The sequence below is a fragment of the Vanessa tameamea genome, chromosome 11 (genome assembly GCF_037043105.1).
Source record: "Vanessa tameamea isolate UH-Manoa-2023 chromosome 11, ilVanTame1 primary haplotype, whole genome shotgun sequence".
NCBI lineage: Eukaryota > Metazoa > Arthropoda > Insecta > Lepidoptera > Nymphalidae > Vanessa > Vanessa tameamea.
In genome coordinates, this window is record NC_087319.1 from 1,147,300 (window position 1) to 1,172,604 (window position 25,305).

The 25,305-nt window shown below is 33.5% G+C and overlaps 1 protein-coding gene across 1 annotated transcript in view; it reads left to right on the forward strand.

The window, feature by feature from the left end:
• LOC113400886 (alkaline phosphatase-like) overlaps positions 1–23,382 on the forward strand; it is an 89,161-nt gene extending 65,779 nt beyond the window's left edge. Inside the window, exons 3-12 of the mRNA XM_026640561.2 lie at positions 7,607–7,688; positions 9,719–9,860; positions 11,089–11,263; positions 11,922–12,100; positions 13,890–14,097; positions 20,786–20,965; positions 21,262–21,456; positions 21,576–21,770; positions 22,553–22,686; positions 23,015–23,382. Of these exons, the coding sequence (XP_026496346.1) occupies positions 7,607–7,688; positions 9,719–9,860; positions 11,089–11,263; positions 11,922–12,100; positions 13,890–14,097; positions 20,786–20,965; positions 21,262–21,456; positions 21,576–21,770; positions 22,553–22,686; positions 23,015–23,224 (1,700 nt within the window). The 3' untranslated portion in view covers positions 23,225–23,382. The remainder of the gene's footprint in view (positions 1–7,606; positions 7,689–9,718; positions 9,861–11,088; positions 11,264–11,921; positions 12,101–13,889; positions 14,098–20,785; positions 20,966–21,261; positions 21,457–21,575; positions 21,771–22,552; positions 22,687–23,014) is intronic.
• Positions 23,383–25,305: the final 1,923 nt, after the last annotated feature.

The window sequence follows — 25,305 nt, forward strand, 5'->3', positions numbered from 1 at the left end:
ATACTAATCATTTGTTATTTTGTTTGTGTAATAAATATGACGATGTCCTCTAGACTGATTTGACTCGGCATTACACAACGGAGAATAGCTAGAAGCAGAAGATATTAAAAAGTGTACACAAAGCAGGTGTATTCAGTCTCTCCAGTAGTTCGGGATTGTCACGGAATAGTCCTGGCAATCCCAAACTACTGGAGATATTTCGGGCCCAAGACAAACAATTTAAGTTTTAAGTGATTTTTCGCGCGCGCGCATCGTGCAAGCAAGTCGTGTGTCAGTGCTCTCGTCAAGTTATTAAATAAAAAAGTGAAGTAGAAAACGAAGTAATCGAACTTCTGAGTGAAAGCTTCAATAAGTTGTGTCTAGTGAAATAAGTGATAAGACATTCATAGCACAATATAACACTTAAGTTAAATATTCCATTACATATTTTAATTATTCATAAATTGGATTCAGACTTATAGTTCAACTGTTATGTAGTTATAATTACCCGCATTATACAAACAAAAATTCAGTATCTTTGATAATGGTTAACATTTTTCACATCTGGTCCTAAGAATGACATAGCTCAGCGGGCAACGCACTGACTTCATATATAAAAAGTCACGGTTCAAACCTCTGGGCGTTGAGGATTGTTTTCCATTTTTGAAATTGAATATTCACTTTAGTACATTTCTGCAAAAACGAATACATATCAGCACAGCATAATAAGAAGGTAAAAGTACATAAAAAAAAAAAAATGTCAAAGATACAGTGGAACTGCTATAAGGAAGCAAAAGGCGACGAAGATTATATATGTTGTACTAAATGCAAAAGCGCTTATCACCGCGCATGTTTAAAGTCGACTGGGCAGTTATGTACAAGTGCTAATATAAAACATTCTTCGGAATCGAATTGCCCCTCTTGCACACCAAAAAGACAGAAAGCTAAAAACGACAACACACCAGTATGCGGTAAAAATATGATGTTAGGCAGCGAACACAATGTAACGAAAAGGTCGACTAAACGAGTTGCTGCTTCATCGCCGGAATATACAAGTTCTACTCAACAGGACGATTTTCGCATAATAGTAAGTGAAATAGTGAAGACTGAAATGAAGGAAATGCTCACACAAATAACGTCTTCTATCAAAGATGTTGTGAATGGTGAATTGAAGTTTTTAAGGGAGATTTAACAACCAGTACGAAGACTTTATGAAGGAGCATCGTGTAAATAAAACGGCTTTGAAGGATCTTTAAGATCAAAATAATAAACTGTAGTCAACTATAACTACCTTGAATACCCGTGTAAATGACCTCAAACAAAAATCGAGACCCAACAACTTGGAGTTGCAATGTGTACCAGAAAGAAAAAATTAAAACCTGGTCAATATCATAGAGCACTTAGGCTCTGCTATTGGAATGGACAAAATCACTGATAAAATTATGAATATTACCAGAGTTGCAAAAATCAACCGTCAAAGTACCCGGCCTAGGTCTATCATTGTACAATTCAACTCTCAATTGAGGGAAGATGCTTACCGTAATATAGCTGTTAATGATTATGACATCATTATCTTGACAGAAACGTGGTTAAATGATTCTATTTCAAGTAGTGAGCTGTTTGATATTCGTTATAAAGTATACAGACGAGACAGACATACTTCTAAACCTAGTACTAAAACGGATGGCGGTGGAGTGTTGATTGCTATTAAAAAAAGCATAACTTCTGATAGAGTAAGTGGGTAGGAAAGCGATTGTGAGGATTTGTGGGTGGTTGTTGATTTACCACATCTTTACAGTATTCGTCACATAGCTGTATGTGGTGTGTATCTTCTACCACCTGTAAATAGGTGCCTATTGGATGTTTTTTTGAATAATTGCAAAAAAGTTTCAGACCTCCATAACATGTTTACCTGTATTATTGGCGACTTTAATCTAAGCAATATCACCTGGAACTCATCTCTGAACTCTTCTAGTAGTAATAGGTCTCTCACAAATCAAAATTTATTTGATTTTATATGCGAAAATGGGCTCCGACAATGTAACTCTATTCTTAACAACAGACAAAAGATTCTTGATCTTGTTTTCGTAGACTTACCCGCTTGTTCTGTTAGCTATTCATATAGTCCTATTTGTAACATTGACCTATTGCATCCACCCCTTGAAATCAACATACCTAATGTCAGACCACACACACTCAAAATTAATACGTCATATGAGCGATTAAACTTCCGCAAGGCTGATTTCGACTCTATTAATAAATACTTAAGGGCAATCGTATGGCGAAATATATTAGATATTGATAATATAAAAGACATAGTCAAAGTATTTTACGAGATTTTGCAGACAGCTATCACCAAATATGTTCCTTCTAAAAAAGTTAAGAACGATAAGTATCCGTCATGGATAAATAATAAGGTTGCGAAAAGAATAAAGGAAAAACATAAAATGCTAAAGCATTTTAAAAAATATAATAACACGATGGATGAAATAGAATTCAGAATACTGAGTGACCGATGTAATGACATAACGCGTGAGGCCTACATCAAGTACAATGACAACCTCGAAATGCAAATTCAGAAAAATCCCAGAACATTCTGGACCTGTCTAAAGAGTAAGCGTAGTAACTCAAACACGTATCCATCTGTCATGAGTAATGGAATTGAAACAGCTACTAGTGGCATTGATATATGTAATATGTTTTCGAGTCTTTTTGCTTCTATTTATGGTGATTCAAATGACGTCTATGGTTCAGACTCTACTTTCTACTTACGAAAGTTTCCCTATTTGGGTATTAGCGAAAATCTAGCAACTATAGATATAAGTCAGAATGATAACTTAAAATAACTAAAAGAACTGGATACTTTAAAGGGAGCGGGACCAGATAACATACCGCCAATATTCTTAAGAAAGTGCGGGACTTGTCTACCTTTACATTTAATTTTCTCAGCCTCGTTACGCTCTGGTACTTTTCCAACTATATGGAAAAAAGCAAAAGTTGTTCCAATATTTAAAAGTGAAGACGAGAAAGGTATATATATCTATAGGCCCATATCACTTCTTTCGGTTTTCGCCAAAGTATTTGAATCTCTGGTTTGTCCGCTCATTCAAATGCATTTTAATCGTTTTGTTTCTGAACATCAGCACGGATTTTTGTCTGGTAGGTCTACTACCACTAACTTGGTTAGTTTTGTCTCTTCAATATCTGAAGCGATAGATTCGCAGAAGCAGATGGACACCATATACACTGATTTTAAGAAGGCGTTCGATAAAGTGCCCCACGACGTTCTTATTGAAGAACTATCGCATTATGGATACTCAGGCTCAGTGCTACAGTGGATATCATCATATTTACATGAATGTTCCTTTTATATTGTCATGAATGGTTTTAGCTCTGAAACTAATATAATAACGGCATAAAGCCATCCCTCAGGGTTCACATCTCGGACCAATTTTATTTAATATATTTGTCAACGATATTGTATACTGTTTTAAGCATTCAACACCTTACCTATATGCTGACGACTTAAAATTTAGTAGATTAATTAGTTCTTGACGTGATTCTAGTTTACTACAGAGCGATTGAAATAGAGTAACAAATTGGTGTCTGTTTAATGGAATGTAAAGCCTCTAAATTGTCTAGATTTAAGCACTTTTAAGGACTTTAAAACAAAAATCTGTCTTTATAACAGCCTTGTCCGAAGTCATCTGGAGTACGGTAGTGTTGTCTGGCGTCCGCATTATGCTTGCCATCAATTAAGATTGGAACGTATTCAAAAGAGATTCACGTGGCACCTATCCTACTCAACTAAGATACAGAAAACAATAGTAACATATAAAAATAGACTACAATTTTTCAAAATGATGAGCCTTGAGAAAAGAAGAGATTTTCTTGATTTGATGTTCCTATATAAATTACTAACTAATTGCTTAGATTGTCCCAGTTTACTCGAACAAATAAATTTCAGAGCGCCACATTAAGCTATTACACCTCTTGTGCCTCGACGCACCAGAACAGTCTTCGGCGCCAACTCCCCCATTCCTCGTATATGCAAATCATATAACAGAGCCACTATCAATAAACTTATTGATATAAACATAAATCCATTTAGCACCTTTCGCAAGTTAGTCATCAACGACCTAGTCTGCCAGTCACTATGAGTATGGAAATTTTTGCTTATAAATCGATGATTTTTTTTTTTATTATTATTTTACCTTAAATTAAGATTAAATAAATTATTAATAAAATACACTTATGATTATATTTTAGTACTTATATTATTATTAAATTTCGTTAACTTTTACTAGTCTAAACAAATGTTTATATACCAGAGTAATGTTTAAGCCGACATATGTGTACAAACGTTTTAATAGATTTTATTTTTTTTCTCTTTTCCTCATTTTTCGTTTTTTCTTTTTTTCACTTTTGTTGTTGTAGCAAGCAATTGTAATTAATAGTTTAATTAGCATGTAGTGTTTGCTTTTAAATTATTTTACATAATCTATGGATGTACATACCTAATTGTGTATTTATGTAAGAATGACAAATGTAAAAAACGTTAGCGAACCTAATAAATAAATAAATAAATAAAAGTGCTTCAAGAGCCACGAGAGTGTTAACTGTCAATTTCAAAATTCCATTTCCATTGACAGAATAACTCATTATTTTTTTGCCAAATACGCAGATAGCTTTACGTCTTGTCGCGTCGTATGTATTTCTGTCGTTTTATAAGCCGATCTAAAGGGGCAATCAAATACATTTGTTTGGGATGGAAATTGAGATATATTTCTTTTCAACAAAAGTCAAACTGTATGTAAAATCTGAAAGTCTAGACATAAATATGGTTATTGTGTACGTCTGATGAAATGAATGATGTATTATCTTTCCTATAAGAAACGACACAATAAATAGATATCATCTTTGTCTGATATTTCAATATATTTGACTACTCATTACTGTTGTATTCCGGTTCGAAGCATGATTGAGTCAGTGTGTAAACAGGCATGCGCTTCTGCAGAGACCGCAGAGGGTCGTAGCGGTGAGGGCGATACGTGGATACCGTACGGTTTCGTGGACGGCGGCGACGCTTCTTGCGGGCGGTCCACCCTGGGAACTCCTGGCGGAGGTGCTCGCGGAAGTTTACCGTTTCTGGGTGGAAGCCAGAGCGAGTAGCGACCGTCCAGGGTCCGCGGAGGTGGAGCGAGTAAGGGCTCTTGCCCAACGAGCTCTTAATCACAGATGGGAGGAGGACCTGGGCACCTCAACAGCAGACCTGGCGACAGTGGAGGCGATCCACCCCCACTTGAGTCGATGGTTGAAACGAAGTCACGGCACACTCACGTTCAGGCTAACTCAGGTGCTTACCGGGCATGGTTATTTCGGTAAGTACCTGCACCAGACAGTGAGGTGGGAAATGACGCCCGCCTGCCACGCGTGTGGTGCGCCATTGGACACGGCGCGTCACACCCTGATGGAGTGTGACGCCTGGAGGCCTCAGAGGCATTCCCTGGTGGCGATAGTAGGCGGAGATCTCTCGTTGCCGAACGTGATACCCGCGATGCTAGGCAGCGAGAGGTGCTGGAACGAGATGGTCTCTTTCTGCGAGAGTGTAAAGTCGCAGAAAGAGGCTGCGGAGCGGGCACGTGAGGAGAGTGCCTCCGCGGATTCGCTCCGACGAAGAAGACCGGGGAGAAGGCATCAGCGCTATGCGCACCTTCTCACCCCACTGTAAGCGTCGCCGGGAGTAGGGGGGTTCTCTGTACCCCGGGAACTCCTCTAGCTTAGAGGCCCATGGTGGGCCAACCGTCGGGGCGTCATGATAGCATGCGCAAGCGATCCCGTGATGCCCCCCTGTAAAGACGCAGTGGGTACCGCTGGTTTTTTAGTGGGTATTCCGGCGCCTTCAGCGCCGGAGTATATGGTCAATATCACTTACAACGCCATTGTCTATGGGCGGTGGTGACCACTTACCATCAGAGTTCTCATTTGCTCGTCCGCCAACCTATACTATAAAAACAATCTCAATTTTTAATGACCTTGAATAGTTCTTTAGTTATCCAACATTTTAGTATAGATTTAATACTGATTATATTAAACGAGAATTAAACTATTGCTATATTGGATGTAAGCAAACGTCTACCAGTGTTAATGACAGCTTAACATCGTACCGAAATAAGGTTTGTTAATCTTCACTTCAATTGTAATTAAATAAGTACACGATGAGTACTATGGATAATAGTATTCACTTATATAATTTAATATAAATAATCAGACTATCTCCCATCAACTTCAATAATTATTAGTCATTCAGGTCTATCACAAGTAACAGCCTGTAAATTTCCTACTGCTGGACTAAGGCCTCCTCACGGTTTGGAGTATATTCTACGACGCTGCTCCAATACGGGTTGGTGGATACACAGTCATGTGGCAGAATTTTCGTTGAAATTAGACAATGCAGGTTTCCTCACGATGTTTTCCTTTACCTGAACTATGAACACTGAATTATGAACAACAATTAAGCACATGAAAATTCAGGTCTATAAATATATAATTTGTTAATAGCTGAACTTCCATGCTGAAATATTTACCGGTTGTCAGGTTTCACGCCTGATCACTCGGTGTTTAAGTCAATTAATCTGAAACAGATATGTACATCAATATCCATTTATATTAAACTATAGTTATATCATCCTTCATGTTGTATACAAAAGTATTCCATAAAAGCTGATATACATACTATTAATACAAGAAATAAGAATAAACTTGTAACCCCTACTTTCCGTTTGCATACGGTACAGTGAACGTTTTTGGGCAATGGTATACGCATATATAATAAGATACCGGGAAATGTAACCAATTTACCATTTACGAAATTTAAAAAGTTTATGAGACTAAATTAATAAATAATTCTGATTATTCATTAAAAGAGTACTTTTTAGAAAAAAAACGCCTGGATTTAGGCTCGGGTTTCATCGCAGGACACTATTTTTTGTAAAAAAAACAGCATTGTAAATCTATTTATTTGAAAAGAGCAACTATGCGAGTTTCTTGCCGTTTCTTCTCGCTGGAGGCTGCTTTCCGAAACGGTGGTAGTTTTTTAATATCGACGATTCAAAAACACTTCGTTGTGAAATTTACTTGAATAAAATTGATTTGATTTGATTTGATTATATATATAATATACAATATATGGACGCGTTGCATTTGCGTTTTACCATTCTCGGAAGAAAAATTACGGGAAAAGTCGTAATCAACCATTTTCGTATACTGATAATATTAGTACCACAAAATGCTCAAGAGCGACTAAATAGGACCCGTAAATGTTAAAAGCAACAAATACTACCGAAAGCAACACGTGAAAGTACAAAAAAAAGTAACCGCAGGGTTAAGTCATAAACTATATGTTTCGTCATAATTTAGAAAATGGTTAAAAATTGTTTAATGAGAGCCGACGATCCTTTTGTTTTAACGATATTTATCGTGTAAGGAATAGCAAATAGTAAAGGTAGTAGTTTTTACCGCATATAGTATGTATGTAGTATGTTTTGTACTTATAAGCTTTTGGACGGTAGTATATATATCATCAATCATCGATTTATATAAAGATAAAGATGAAGTAATCTTTCAGATCGTCAGTACTGGTATGCGCAAGCTCAAGAGACGCTACAAAAGCGTCTCCTATACGCGACCGAGAAGAATCCAGTGGCCAAGTAAGTAACGAATAATTTAATATATGTACATTTATTTCAAAACAATTTTGTATATTAATCACCTTACATTGTATTTACAATATTTAGAAATCATAAGAATTGTCAATTTTTTAATATCAGAAACTTATGCGATACACAGGATATTACGGTTTTTTTTTTTAATTTTTAAAGTACACAAAAAAAAAATGTATTACTTAAAATTTTGCCCTACGTGTTAGATACATGTTTAAGAATTCAATCATAATGATTACAACAAAAAGGTTAAATGTTAATGGTAACATTGATTTACTTTCGCAACAGTAAATCTTTGAAAATTCCCAATAATAATATACTTTATTGAAGTGGGCTTACTTAAATTAAGCGTACCTTTAAATCGATAGTTTTTAAGAGTAAATTTAATGTAAAGCTAATATAGATTGCAATAAACAAATTAAAAATAAATAAGTAACGTCTGAAACCTGGAACATGGGCTGTACGGTCAAACCAAATCTTTTTTTTTTAACTTTGCTCGTATTTAAAAAAAGAACAATTGATGTTAAAAATATCAAATTTGTTGACTTTAACGTTTGATATGTCAATTTAAAATAAGAAAACGATTTTTTTTTTAAATAAACGTTTACTAAAATCTGAAACTAACAGCCGGGACACATGTGTCACAAAATTTATAATCTATTTCACGTGGTTTCTAAATATAAATCTCATCGAGTGCATAATATATACAGTAGAAATCGTAAATTTATAGAATTATCTAATACATATTCTCCGTACCAACTTTGAACTCCGATTAGAATATTTTAACTTCACACGTAGAGTTTGCACAACTTAGCTTCAATAGTTTATGGTATACGGGCTGCTTACCGATGTGAAATTCGCAAGTTTGATCTCCTTGGGCTGTTATTGCTCCCAATACTAGCATAAGTAGTTTACGTATAGTTGTTTGAGACATATAAATATATTAGTAATTTTATGGAAATATTAATTATGACTACTTAAAAAAAACCTACAATTGTGTTTTTTTATTTTTCTTTAATTTCCACTAATTAATTTTACATTTTTTTATTGACATTATATTTCAATTCCCGATATTCTCTGAGCTTTATAAGTAACGTAGATAGTTAGTTCTTGCAATATTATTTTGACTCGAATAATACAATTATAAAAGTAATCAGCGGCTCACGCTCTAAGCAGCTGTGCTTGCAAAAATAAAAACGCCTACTTTGTTTTCTTGCGAGCAGAGATTATGATTATACTAAGAGTGAAATTATTTGCATAAACGTTTATTAGAGAAATTCAAATTCAGTTATTATTTTATAAAATACTAATATTTATATTCTTAATAAAAGTAGATTTCAATATTTCTATCTAATATTTTTTTTTCGATATAATAACAATTGAAACAACTCAATTATCGAGATAGTGGGTAATTAAACAGCGTGTTATGTATTATTATATCATCGAAATTGTTTTAAGAAGATATGATATCGAAAATAAAATATACGTATTATTATTCGACCTCATTCAGCCATAAAATTCCATACTTTGTAATCAAAAATATATTTATTTACCTCAAGGCAATTTATAAATATTATTATAAAATAAATTTCTCGAAGAATTCTTAACATTAATTCCTTAAATATATACAAATATGAATTAAAATTGTTACTGTATAAATCTTGACCGCGTGGAATGGGTGCAAGAATGCTAGCAGCATTTCCCCGTCGAATCGCAATTCCGATCCTCTGGACATAAAACGAACCAGCCCTCCTGTCACCAGTGTAGGCAATAAGGCGAGGTGTTAAAATTTTAATAAAGCTTTTTGCACTACTACAACAAAGGCCAAGTGTTTCGACAGCCCTAAGATACTTATTACATATAATAATTGCCCCTTTAATCGATCCTCAAAAGAGTTTTTCTTGAGACTTGATACCGCACGATAATAGTTATGTGCGTCAAGCGGATCACATTTTTTTCATTTTCAAAAGCAAGTTAGTATATTGGATATGTATAAATGTATAATATTATTTGTATAGGAACGTAATATTAGTCGTTGGTGACGGTATGAGCTTAACAACAGCGACAGCGGCTAGGATTTTGCGCGGACAACGGAGAGGTCAATCAGGGGAAGACGCGGATCTAGTCTGGGACACTTTTCCCGCAGTTGCTCTTGCAAAGGTTTGTCTAAAAAGTTTTTATATATGTTAAAGTAGATTATAGATTGGTACCAATACATATTTTACATCTTATTACTTATTTATTAAAAAGCAATATAAATAAATGTATGAATATATTTCGTATTATTTTTATTACGATGAAACTTGTCCAATACTTAGTATGAATACTTAACGAGCACTTATCTTTAAGATTATGCGAGTTAAATATTTAATCGAAATATATAAAGTCAACGTCACACGGACTGACCTTACAATTAAAACTTCTAAGCCATAGTAATTTAGCTAGTTACGTCCAGTTTCTAAGATTAAAGTGCAACTTCTCTCTTTGATCCCACGGTAATTTCTAATCTAAACAAATCGTCTAGTATAATTATATTATACGGATAGACTACGGGACAAGATCAAGAAGGGACTTGTATATACATGGCGTTTTGCCCAACTTAATTAAAACTAAGTTAATACATAGTGTTATCTTAGGAGGCGATAAAGGCTCCGGGGTCAGGATGTTTGGTGTATAAGTCATATATAACACATTCTTGTAAAAATAAAGACTATTATTACGTATCACTTTTTTATTGGTTGCTTAATTACAAACGAAGCCTTATTTACTCGAAGTCAGTCGTTAATAAAGATTTAAGTGTCAGGCGTTTATTGCATTATGTTCTGAAATTGGAGCTAAATAAGCGTCTAGTATATTTTGACGACCTCCGTGGTCGAGTAGTGTGTACACCGGTTTTCATGGGTACGCCACTCCGAGGTCCCGGATTCGATTCCCGGCTGAATCGATGTAGAAAAGTTAATTAGTTTTCTATGTTGTCTTGGGTCTGGGTGTTTGTGGTACCGTCGTTACTTCTGATTATCCATAACATAAGTGCTTGAGCTACTTACATTGGGATCAGAGTAATGTATGTGATGTTGTCCAATATTTATATTTATTATTTATTTATTTATATTTTGATTCAATAATTAACAATATATAAACGTGTGTTACTATTTTGTTTTGATTAAATAACTATCAATGTAAATATTGTGGTGTGTTTTAAGCAGAGTAAGATAAAACAGCTAACATCAATCGTTGCGTCGTAAAACGAAGGAATATTTGACGTTTTTTTTTACTTTTATTAATATAATTTAACAAAATTATCTTCAAAGTTACAAGACTGCGTGTAATCACAGATGTGCCGACTTTACTCCTGTATACATAAGTTATTTCGTTTGTATGTCATTAGACCTACAATATTGATGCTCAAACGGGCGAATCCTCCGCCTGCGCAACGGCCCTCTTATGTGGAGTGAAAGCTCGATATGAGACCTTGGGCCTCGACGCTGGAGGTCGTTTTAACAACTGCGCCTCTGCCATCAATTCCAAAGTTACTTCGCTGATCGACTGGGCGCACGAGGCTGGTAAGTAAATACGACTAAAAATATTATAAGTAATAATTTTGTTGATTGATGTTTTTTGAATAATATAAATTAATATATTTTGTTGATCCTCGATTCTCATCGAATTAAATGTTTGGATGTAATTCCGCTATGGATGGATTTAATTCGACATATTCCGATATAATCATGTTTTGTCTCCTTTTTTATATCATTGATAAACGTATTAATAAATGAGCCACCTGATGGTAAGCGATAATTAGCGTAAATCGTAAGAAATTTTAGCCATTATTTACATCGCCAATTCGCTACCAACCGTAGAAACCATTGAACACTCACCTAATCTTGAAACCGGTACAATATATCATGTTAAACTTAAAAGCGTCCTCGGTACGTTCCTTGCTTACGAGATGACTTATAAACTATACTTTATTAATATAGATTTATTTATGTTTGACTGTATATGAACGCGAGTTCTCAAATGTCTTTAATTCATCTCATGCATCAATTTAATCTCATGCTTAGCAGTGAAGGAAAATATAGTTGGGAAACCTCTATATTACGTCTGATATGTTTTAACACCAAACCGCATTGGAGCAAGTTGAATAACTACCAGACAACTTCTCCCACAACAGAGCAGTGAGATTTTTAAAAGCTGTTTTTGTTTTTTTTATAATAACAGGTAAATCAAGTGGTATAGTAACAACAGCGCGTATCACGCATGCAACACCAGCAGCGTTGTATGCGCACGCGCCTTCGAGGTACTGGGAAGATGACAGCCGCGTGCCACCGACTGTCAGACGCGACTGTAAAGATATCGCCTTACAACTTGTTGAAAATGAGCCTGGAAGGAGTATAAACGTATGTCATTAAAATTAATCATTAATTGAGCATCTATCTAGAATGATTAATGCTATGCCTTTGCTTATGTATTGTAGAACATGATTCAGCAAAATAATCTTTGTTCGTCCGTGTAGTATTAAATAGTATCGAATATAGTTTAAGTATTCCGGGTTAAAATGTATTTCAGATTTATAGCTGTTACAGAGTACCAACTTGACTTTTACTTAATACTCGAAACTCCTCGGTGGTTTGGGCCTTATCGGTGGTGATTAGGGCATTCTCGTCCCGGGGGGACAACTTAACTACAAATCCCGTAGATATTAGCACCCATAATATGTCACTTGTGATTGTAATTAAACTGGCTTACTTCCTTGAAGCCAGAACACAGAACATCACAAAATATTGCTGATTGATAGTAGAATATGTGAGGAATGGGTAGTACCTATCATACCTATCCAGGGCTTGTATAAAGCACTACCTCTAAGTAGCGTAGTCTAGCTACAGGCTATTTTAGTTCTCTCTAAATGACCACATTTAAAAAAAGACTTACCCGACATTCTTTGTTAAGCTTTTTTTTTTTATATTTACGTGTAAAACGTAAAGGCCAAGGCAGCCTATTGATGTAGGGCAAGATAATTATTTTTCCAATAACCTTTTTTCTATACAAGATGGAAAGTAAAAGGGGATTGAGGTCGCATTTTATGAAATAGTTCTTTGTTCAACGTCACGATTGAATTTTTCAATAGTAAAGTTTTTAACTCGAGTAATGGCAATTAAACAAATATTATTCGTGATTTAAATATTAATATGATATATAAAATCAGGCTGTTGTACATATAGTTCAAAATACAATGGCAGATAGTGTAATGTTTTTATTACTTTTGAGTCAATGAATGCAGATTCAATCAAATATTTGTATGGAATTTGTGCTGTAGTGATGTTGACTGTCTCTTAGAGTTGTTTAGCTAATACGGCTGCATATATTACTTAAGTTCAAATCCAAAAGAGAAATGATAATCAATAGTAGACAAACATTTGGAAGACAGTGTTTACATACCCTTTTCGTTCGGAGTGTACGTAAAGTCATTTGTCCTTCGCGTATAATATTTCTGAGTATATCAGTTTGTCATTACATCGAATTATGGGTATGAGGGAATAGAGAACCCACTTGCTTTTGAGCACTTGCACATTATAATAAAGTGCGGTTAGATATTTTCAATTGAAAGTGGAGAAATCAAAGTTTTCGGTTTCATATATTTTAGGATACTAACGGCTTCTGTCATTATCTTGAAATCACGTCATCGATTTTAAATATCGGTATATTTATTAGTGTAATATTGTTATGTTTTCGAGGATAATACTAATATTAGTAGTTTTAATATTGTTAATATAGTTTCGATAAATGAAAAACAAAACTTTGATCAAAATCAAAATATATTTATTCAAGAAGGCTTTTACAAACACCTTTGAATCGTCATTTTACAAATGATATTAAGTGAAGCTACCACCGGTTTGGAATGTAGATACTACCGGGAAGAACCGGCAAGAAACTTAATAGTTACTCTTTTTTAACATTTTAAAATCAAAGTTATGTTAGTTAAATACAATTATATATGTATATAACACATCCTGCCTGGAAGTCTACGAGTATTAGCTCGACGATTTTTTATCATCTACATAAGCTTATATTGAATAATATGATTTTTTTCATTAATGTATTATTTACAAATGATTTAAATTTTATTTTATGATTTCAACTAACTGATCGAGTTGATTGATGAATTTAATAAAATTATAATTTTGACAGGTAATAATGGGAGGAGGGAGGCGTCACTTCCTACCAACGGTAACCCCAGATCCTGAGCATCCGAATAGAGAAGGTAGAAGACTAGATGGTAGAAACTTAGCAGAGGACTGGGCAAGAGAGAAAAAAAGAAGGCGACTCAGAGCCCAATACATACATTCGCGGGAACAACTAGCTAAGTTAGATCCGAGGACAGTTGACTATTTATTAGGTAAGTAATACGAAGGTGAAAAGATGGACAAAAATTGTATCGACCTTACCGACCTGACCGAACGTGTCTCAGATTGTAAGAGATATCTTTGTAATTAAATAGAACAATTTGTCTAAATCTTTTCTTTAATAATATGATTGCATCAGCTTGGATATTGAACGGATGTTCGATAATCAATTACACCAAAACGGCTAAACGGATCTGAATGAAATTTGACACAAAGATTGATTACAGACTGGAATAGTACATAGGTTGCTTCTATCCCAGAAAAATATACCTAACACCTAGATGAAGTAGCAGGAACTAGTAAAGATAAACAGATACGTCTGTGTCTCGGGACGACCGACTGAAGTGATAACGTAAACATTATTTTAGTTATTTCAGAGGATGTGTAATATTTTGACAAAAAGAGTATGAATTTTATATATGAAAATAAAATTATCAAAAGTAATTAAATTATCAGTATTTAATAGGCAAAGCAAACGAATCCAGTTTGTTCACTCATTGGATATTGTATTCATTTTATGATGTGCTAAAAATATATGCAATTAAAATAAATTATACATTGATGACATAAATACAAAGAGGAATACAAAACTGAAATGAAAAAAATATTTCAATTCGGTTTTCAGATAAATTATTATATATTTTATTGAATCTCACATTACAATTTATTAATATTAAATTATTACATATGAATTCATAATTGATACAAAATATCACGCGACGATAAAAAAACATCAAAAATTATTTTATCTCAACAATGATAATAATGATACTAAATGAATTACATGATAAAAAAATTACACGTGCTAGATGCTACACGTCCGTCCATGTCCGTTACTGTGGTAAATAATAAAAAAATTTTTCATCTTCGTCATAATATTAAAAACCTGTAAATTTCCCATTGCTCGGCTAAAGCCTCCTCCCCCTTTGAGGAAAAGGTTTGGAGCATATTCCACCACGCTGCTCAAATGCGAGTTGGTGGATACACATGAGGCAGAATTTCGTCGAAATTAGACACATGCAGGTTTCCTCACGATGTTTTCCTTCACCATCGAGCAAGACATGAATTATAAACACAAATTAAGAACATGAAAATACAATGCTTGCCTGAGTTTGGACCGGCAATTATCGGTTAAGATGCATGCGTTCTAGCCACTGTGCCATCTCGGCTCACATCGGCTTCTCCAGCCACTGGGTATATCAATTTATCTGTGACACTACTCTGATTATTGCGCTAGCCGTAAGCATGATCGGCCTATGGCTTATTTAAAGCCACCCGCGAATATGTGAACATCTTCGCGGGTGGCTTTTATGTATCTCATTCTTAGACGCACTTTGGTTATCACCTTGTTCCATCTTCTTTTCTTTTAACCCTGTGCCTAACTTCATTTTAATTTAATTATCCAATTTGCCATGTCTTTTCTTGCTGGAAACATTATGTATGAGTTAAATGCCGAGGGAATCGATGACTCTCTGTGCAACCGTCATTGTGTACAGAATTCCCAGACTAAATATTTTATACTAATAATTTTTTTACTAAAACGACAAATATTGCACCTTTGGAAAAATATCTGATTTTTCATTAAACTTTTATCACTTACATATTTCTTCGGACTTTTCGAGAGTTATTTTTTAATATTCTGGAGAATTATGAAAAGAAAATACAAAGGGTATTAACTATACTGAAGTTCCTTTAGAACGTAAGAGATCTTAAATTTAAACGGAGATAGGGGAAAACGTTTCCAACTATTCAAAATAAGTTCTCGAACAATAAATGAGCGGTGAATTATTCATTTTAAACAAAAGACAAAGAATGTGAGACAGTTCAACCGTATCTCGCGAGGATAAACTTTAGCTGTATATAAAAATAAACCTAATTTTAAAATATTTTTTAAGTGTTCCATCGATATAAATAAGTTACTTCATAACATTCGTTTTTGTAAAATATAAAAGGTATCTCGTTTGAATTTTTATCACGTTATAGGTATTTAGCCGAAACGGTCCAAGTAGAAATCTAAATATTTTACAAATAAATAAAATTGTAAATTTTAACTTACATATTCTTTTACTTTTCTTTTATCAACGGAAAGATCGTCTGAATTTTAATTGCTTAATTTGTGTTTATAATGAAATTCATCTCTTGCTCGGCAGCAAAGGTAAGATCTTAAGAGTATTATATTCGCCCATATTTATGTCTAAGAAACAGCAGCTTAATCATTAGGTATAAAATTTAAGAAATTTACCCACTAGCAAGATATGTTCTGGCTTGTATTGTTTGTAGAAGCCTTGTCTTTGAGACTTTACGTATTTTATAACGGTATTTTGTTTTAAACAAACGATGTCAGTTTTCATTAAAGTAAAACACTCTCTTTTTGTTAAATGCAACAAAGTATTCCTTTATAATGCATTGTTCATTATTTACTGGTGCAAAAATGTATCCACATAATTATGGTTGTAATTTAAACTGAACTTGTTTCCAGTTAAACAATAAATGCGGTCAGTTTATTATGTTTTATTCTCTCATCGGTGAAGTGGGTGGCGTAACTTTTATTTATGTATTGTTTGTCATGAATAGTAACCTCATTAAATAAAATATGATAAATCTAGTTTTTTAAAGACTTGATTTGACTGGAACACATGCACCTTCATCGTTTATTTACGAGTTCAAGCCTAGCCTAGCCTAGCCACTGAATTCCCATGTGCTTAATCTGTGTTTATAATTCATCTCGTGCTCGGCAGTGATGAAAAACATCGCAAAAAAACCTTACGGATGAAAATCTGCCACATGATTGTGTCATCACATCAACTTGAATTTTAGCCGCACTGTGAAATTGTCTCAAAACCTTTTCCTTAACAGAAGACGAGGCTTTACACCAACAGTGGGATCTTTGCAGGATGTTATTTTATATAATTTATTACTTAATATATTAAAATTCGAAATACTTCGACAATTATAGCAATCTTTATATAAATAAAAGTATAAATGCAAATTTTTATTGCTCAATTACTTGGTCACAGCGGCATTCCCCGTAAGTAGAATAATCGCTACAGATATAAAGCGGCCAGAAATGGTCAGCTATCTAGAGTTCTACGCAAACGGTGTAACTATCGTCAGACAATAAAATGTAATGCGTTTTAAAAAGCTCTCGCATATCGAAAGCTTTTCTATCCGCCAATGAAAATGGTTCTCCGTCTGCGGGTTTTATAGCCTGACTTTTAGAAATTGCCAATTCTCGAATGAAACTAAAACAAGATGTGGTTATATCTAACCAAAAGTTTTTCGTGTAAGTTCTGTATAATTTATATATTTATGATATTGAGTTCGATTGCATCTTTATTGTACTCAATTACGAAAATAAGTTTCACGGATAAATCCTAAATCATATTATTATTGCGTATGTGAGTTTGTTTATAACGCTTCCCGTCTTCTTCTATCCCTTGACTTTGTCTCAAATTATTTGGGACAGAACACCAAGTCTATTCGTTTTATTCTCCTCGGTTATTCGTAATCTGATCGTCGACATTCATTTCTCTCATATTTACAAACTCTACGTCACCATGTCTTCTTAGGTGACACATTCACGTTTTAACTACTTAACTCATCATGAGAGTTTTCCTACACGTTGTCAGGGGTACAGAAAATCACATGGTGTAACTCATACATATCCGGAGACTAGAGGATAATAAAATAGCATGCAATGGCGGCCTTGTCACTAATAGCGACCTCGTGAGATTTGATACACAAGAGAAGTGTAAATATACAATCCATAAAGAATCTGTGCAAATATATATAGCTCATCATAATATATAAAACATCCAATATTCTTAATATTGATTAAAATTTAAAACATTCTCTTAAAATTTTAGCAACGATTCGAATGCGAAGTCTTTTAATAAAGATATGCTAATTACGATAAACAAAGCCGAGAAGTAATATCTTCAGCTGAACAAACAGTTTAACTACCGTCAGAAGATAACTAGTTGCACAGAACTTGTTACAGTTAAGAAACTCAAGATGACGGTTGTTAAAATGGACGGAGCGAATCAAAATAGCTTAAAATGTGTGCAGGGCTGAAATCGCTTTTTAATTAATTTTCTGGGTTCTTTTTATTTGGAACTTTGTATTAATTTTATTATTTAATTGTTTTATAAAATGATCTAGGTATATACGGAATTAATTTTATTCAAAGATCGTGTACTTATGAAATGACTTATATTTATTAAATGTAATATAATTTACGCTCAATGAGAATATATTTCAAGGTCAAATTATGTTTATTGTGTAGCGGCTTATAAAACGTTTCTGATGCAAACTTTTCACTTTTACTCGGTACATAATTATTTAAATGAGACCGCGTAATCAGCGCTGATGCCTTTTTATTATGTTTGAGTTACCGGGACTTGTGCTGAGCATGTTTTTGTGTAATCACAGCGGTCTACTGCGAAATCCTTTTAAATTATTCCTGATATTATCCGGATTTATGTTTAGGATTTACGACTTGGGGTGAAAATGTTAATCCCTATTATATAAATGCGAAAGTTTATTTATTAGTTTTTTTCTTTATTCACATAGGATAAGAATCATTTTTTGTACCGGGATAGGTTATTGATCGATTGGGTTTTCATCCGGAAAAATGGATGTTTCCGTAAAACGGGTTACGGGTTTCGATTAAACAGCGATAATGAAAATGTTTGTTTTTTTTTAATAACACACTGGCCATTTTTTTTCTCGGGAAGCACCCGCCGTTCAGTATTCGTTTTTTTCGATCCAGTATAATACTGAGTTAACTTTATGTATATATGTATATTTTAATATTAACATCTTTTGTTATCTCTTATTCGCTCGGTAATAGATTTTTAAAAATCCAATTTTATGCTTTTGTCTCTGTAGATAAGTAACGTCCAAGCCAAGTTTTAATTTCATAAGATTTATAGTTGAGAACGGAAATTTTTCGACTCAGAAGCCCTCGTAAACTACCTCGGTGTTAATATTCGCTCAAATCTATAAAATTTATAGTAAAAAAATCTTAGATTCTTAAAGTTTTCTTTGGAGTAGACGAAAGAGATAAAAAGAGATGACGTTTTTTGTATTCATAAAAATGAAGTCGATATTTTGATTAAATGAAACCACTTAAAGGAATTAAAATAATAGAAAAGCAAGCATTTTTAATGCACTAATAATGTATAATCATTTAAAACATAAGAGCCGAAATGGTCCAGTGATTAGAACGCGTGCATCTTAACCGATGATTGCGGGTTCAATCCTAGGCAAGCACCACTGAATTTTCATGTGCTTAATTTGTGTTTATAATTCATCTCGTGCTGGAGGAAATCTGCATGTGTCTAATTTCAACGTAATTCTGCCACATGTGTATCCATCAAGCCGCATTGGAGCAGCGTGATTGAATATGCTCCAAACCTTCTTCTCTTTAAAGGGAGAGGAGCCCAGCAGTCGGAAATTTACAGCCTGTTAATGTGTAATGATGTTATTTAATACATCTATTAAGTTAATCTATGTTTATAACAGATTCCTAATTATCCCAATAAATATTTTGACCAACTTGAAATTTTTCAGATATTACATATTTCTTTTCGTTTAACGAAATTCGGTTTAAATGAATGTTAAGGTTAAACAACAATTTTATAAATAAAAATTCAACGGTATCGAAGCGTGGGTTTTGATATTACATAGATATTCGTTGGTAAATATTTTCGTGAAACAATCTTACAAGTCTATGAAAATGGGTAATTTTAGATACTCCGATGTTTTGTGATCTGTAGGGCCTGTAGACTAAAAATATGTCAAATATGTTTATATGTATACAACATAAATATTTATATGTGTATATATAATAATTAACCGATGTGTCTTATAAACACTTTCCCGGGTGGTTGTTCAGAAGAGATCACTATTTCAGGGATAAGATCGCTCGTTGCATTTTATTTTTTAAATATCTTTAGTCTTATTTTTTTTTCTTTTTCTGTGTATTGAGTGTTATGTGAAATAACATTTCTAATGAAACATATTGTTTTTATATCCAATCTGGTAGATCTTCAAATCTTCAGACTGGTGGATCCTGATATTAGTCAATTAAACTTTTTAATATAAAAATAGACACCTTATAGTCGACTGGTCAATTGCAATGAAAAAACCGAGTATACTCAATCATTATAAACATAACATTAAACATAATACTGTTGGTTTGTTTGTGTTTGTTATAAAAACAGCTAGCTCAGCAGCATGCATTTAACTCAACAGCGTATTAAATTAATTAGGTAAACAAATACGTTACTTTTAATCGTGCCATGAATTTCGCATGCAAGTATTAGCGCAGAGTCAGAATGTGTTCGTTAATTAAAAAAATAAATAAAATGGTTACTTCAAATATTTATCAATTCCGATTTTTTTCTTTGTAAGAACAAGACATCTTTGTTGATTGTGAACTCATTTTTGGTAATTGTATTATGTATTTTAAGAAGGTATAACGTCGTTAAAAATCATCAACAACGATGTCTAGTTAATATTTTACTATATAAAAATATTTATATATATACTTATATATATTTTATCCAAAGTTACCTATAATAATTATTTTTAAACTAAAATAGTTTAGTACACGTCATAGGTTTTAAATTTGGTTTTTCCTTTAGCTTTAAAAAAATATTTTATTTTGATACACAGGTCTATTTGAATATTCTCACATGGAGTTTAACGCGGAACGAGGAGCCGTGCTAGACACAGAGGAAGGTACAGCTGCTAGTACAACCGTAAAAGCCGACGACCCTTCTTTAGCCGACATGACTCGTGTGGCACTTGCTATATTGACGAAGAATGACAAAGGATTCTTTTTACTTCTAGAAGGTTTGGAATAAGTGAATAAAATACTTATATAAGTTTGACGTATCATTAAATATCCATTCCATTTTCAAAATGTCAATAACAACTTTTACGACACAATCTGACAAAAAGAGATCATTTATTGTCTTTCTCTTTCTAATAACATCTTCAATTATGTCAATTATTTTGCACGCAATTTTATAAGTATCAAAATCCTATTCGAGTATTCATGTATATTCTGCATCATACAAAATAAAACACATTAACAATTCAACCCTTAAATGCGACCCTTATAATGTTTTCATTTATTTCATTTTTAGGCGGACGAATAGATCACGCTCATCATTATAATAATCCCTATAGAGCACTTGATGAGACATTAGAATTGGAAACGGCGTTATTAGCGGCCTTGGAAAAAGTAAATCCGGCAGAGACTCTCATTGTCGTGACCGCAGACCACGGCCATGTAATGACTTTTGGGGGGCAAGCCACACCCAGGGGACACCCCATATTAGGTATGAATTTATGTTATGATGTCTTTAGTTTTATGAATATAATTGTAGGTCTTTTTTCGCTATGATTTTTTTTTCTTATGCAATTAAGATAAATATTAAAAGTTATTTAATGTTTGTAGGTGCTGATACAGTAGTATCAGATATTGATGGTTTAAGATACACTACTTTACTATATGGAACTGGACCAGGGCATTCAGAGCCTCGAGCTCTTCCTTTAAATGGTACCAGTACTCCAGCTGATGCAGTTCACGCTGCAGCAGTACCACGGCAATGGGCGACACATGGAGGGGAAGACGTACCAATTTATGCCTTAGGTAAACTATTCGTTGCAATTTCTTTAAATATTCTAGAATATTCTAACAATAAAATAATATATTATTTATAACGATTTTACAAACGAGTCTTGTTTGTTACAAGTATTCGTTTCTGGCTACGTGAAGTATCAAATAATTGAAGATCAGCTTGACCTTTTTGAATACAGATCCTCGTGAATTTATAAGGTCAAGTTTAATTTCAGATTTATCTAGGCATAAAGCCTTCATTACTCTGCATTTCAATGATGTTAAAGTTATTTTTGTGATGGAAAATAGCTGAATTTTTCAAAAATACGATACAAATCGGAATCTTGCGATTCATGTTGTAAATGTCAAATTTAAAAATACATTTGTTTTCTTTAAAACTACAAACATTTCTATGCCGTTAAGTAGAATTATGTTTGTGTATTAAATGTGTCTATCAAAATGCGTTAAATCAGGTTAAATTTCGCTGCAAGCGCCAAAAGTTATTAAAGTCAAAAAGGTACTATTTCAAGTTCACAAGAAATCTATCATCTCTACGATTTCACAAGATTGTTCTTTTAAGTTATATTTATAAAATTATGATGGATTGCGTAAGAAATTGAGTCACCAAAAAGTAACTACATGTTGTGCTACATCCAAACCATATCGTTTGATCTTTTGAACTGCTATTTACTGCTTACAACTGGATTATTTTTGTATTTGTCCCCATTATAGAATGTTTACCCTTATCTACCCTCCATAATATATTTGAAGAGTAAGTCTATAAAATGTATGATAAAAGCGTTATATTTTCTTAGGTCCAATGGCGACGGTCTTATTCGCTGGAGTGGTGGAGCAAAGCTATATTCCTCACGCCATTGCCTACGCTGCATGTCTTGCGCACCAAGCACGACGATGTCATGAATCGATTTTCAATTACACAAAACCACAGGTAAGTTAGAGGAAGTGTGTGTAACAGCCAGTAAACGTCCTATTGATGGGATAATGACTCCTCTCGTCTTCTTCTATATGACGAATGTTTTGGTGTTTATATCATCATGCGGCTCCAATGGTCGGGCCTCACGGTATATTTCTTCACACTGAGCATAAGAATTGTAAACACAATTAAATATGACAAACACAATTAAATATTGTAAACATAATTAATTATGAAATTTCAGTGGTTTTTCCCGCGTTTCAACCCGCTACCATTCACGGGTTCTACTGGGCCATCTCGAGTCATTTTAGTAAATAGTATTTTAACATGAATTTTTTTGCAGGCCAAATTGCCGAACTGCGTTCCACCAGAGGTAAGCAGTGTTTCAGCAGCAGATGAGACAAGAAATGAAGGATCCAGCGGGCGTCGTGTCGTTGTCGCGTCGAGTGTCATGTCAGATGAAAGAGTTCCGCGTTCACCCGCTCCGCTTATCGCTCCTCTTGTGAATGTAATACACTACCTGATATTGTTTGCGTTGAGTTTTGGACTTTAAGAGCTCAATTTGCTACTATTTAAGTTGTTTGATGTCACTATCAGACATATCCTAAAATGTTTTTTGTACAGGGATCGTTTGTAGATACTACGGTACGAAATCAATGTAAATATTATTGTATTTGATAATTGTAAATAAATACTTCGGATTACTTACAATTTGTTTATTTTATTTAGAATGTGAAAATTAAAACCCGGCGATTATATTATAAGGGATTAATAATGAGGCCAGAATATATTCAAAATTACTAACAAAACAGCGTTCAGTACTAACAATTGTTTTTTTTTTATAAATGATAAATCTATTAAAGAAAAATACAAGCGTAAAAAAAATGTTTATTCTAATAAAAACTGGCAAAAAACTAAGTAACATTAGTACGGTAGTTGATCTTCTTATATCAATCCCTTTTCAACTCGATCAATAAAACTATATGATATACGTTATTCATAATAATTCGTAAACATAATTATAACGCCAACATTAAAGTTATAATATAAAGACTGCTTAATGAATGTATTGAATTTTTAAGCGTAAATAGCAAAGTCAACTTATAAATAAAATATTCTTGTACTTTAAATTACTTCGGCGAAGCAAAAAGATCAAGAAGCCGCGTGCGATGTTAAGAAACGAGGCAATTTCCTGTGGGCTTATTCTGTCAGAGTGAACTCGAACCGTGACGTAGATTTCAAATATTTTATTGTAAAATTTCAAAAAAACATATTATGATACATTGGCTACAATAAATGTAATCCATACTTCCATACTAATATTATAAATGCGAAAGTAACTCTGTCTGTCTGTCCGTCTCGCTTTCACGCCAAAACTACTGGACCGATTTAAATAAAATTTGGTACACAAATAGTCTAGAGCCTGAGAAAGGACATAGGTTACTTTTTATTTGGAAAAAAGGGCTGTAAAGTGTTGAAAAGGGGGATGAAAGGTTATAACTTGTTGAAAGTATTGTTATTTTTAGAACTAGAAGCATAAAACTTATATGTACACTTATAAACTAACATACCATGACACCCACTAAGGAACGAATTTTGAAAATTCTACCCCTAAAGGGGTGAAATAGGGGTTCAACGTTTGTATGGAAGTCCGTTATTTTTTAAGTTAGAAACATGAAAATTTATTTTTGGGATACTGATTAAAAAGGAGTAGATACTAATTTAAGTGTTTCTGCATATTCTACCCCTACGGGGGTGAAATAAGGGTTGAAGTTTTTATGGAAGTCCATCATTTTTTAAGTTAAAAACATGAAACTTTATTTTTGGGCTACCGATTAAAAATGAGTTAATTCGCATTTAAGCGATTCTGGATATTCTACCCTAAGGGCTGAAATACACACCAATGTGATATACAAAGAGGTCTTACATTAACTTAATATTATAAGTTAATTTGTAAATATATTCATATTCTACGCGACCGAAGCCACGGGTAACGGTTAGTATTGTATATAATAAATAGAATACTTTTTTTAATATGGATATTCAGATTGGCAATTACGCCAAGTGGCAAGTGACTACTACTCGTAGATTTTGGTATTGTAAAAAATATTACATCACCAAAGCACCAATAACTTTTGAAACAAAGATGCTATCTCCCTTTTAGCCTGATACACTCAACTTTCAAACTGGAACACAACAATACTGAATATTGTATGAGTTAGCGATGCCTACGCAAACAGTCTGCACAAAGACCTACCAACAATTTAAGGCAATAAAATCAACAGATTCTATTTCAAGATTTTCCGATGTGGTCAAGTGTCAAATATCTCCCATCCGACGAAAACAAAAGGCTTTTTTGAAGTGAAGCTACCGGGTTGTAAGTCTTACGAGAGTAAATTTAAAGGTCAGGCTGGAGTACGATGTCTGAAATCCAATAAATTTTAAGCTACTATCGGTTCGGAATGTAGATACGGGATAAACCAGTGAGATAGCTTTACTCCAGTAATTATTAAAATTTCCCTCATGTTATTGCTAAAACAAATATTTCTTATATCTGAAAGTAACATTTTTCATTTGTTAAAGGCATTATACAGTATTGTTTACTCTGAATATACTACTTTACGTAAAATAATA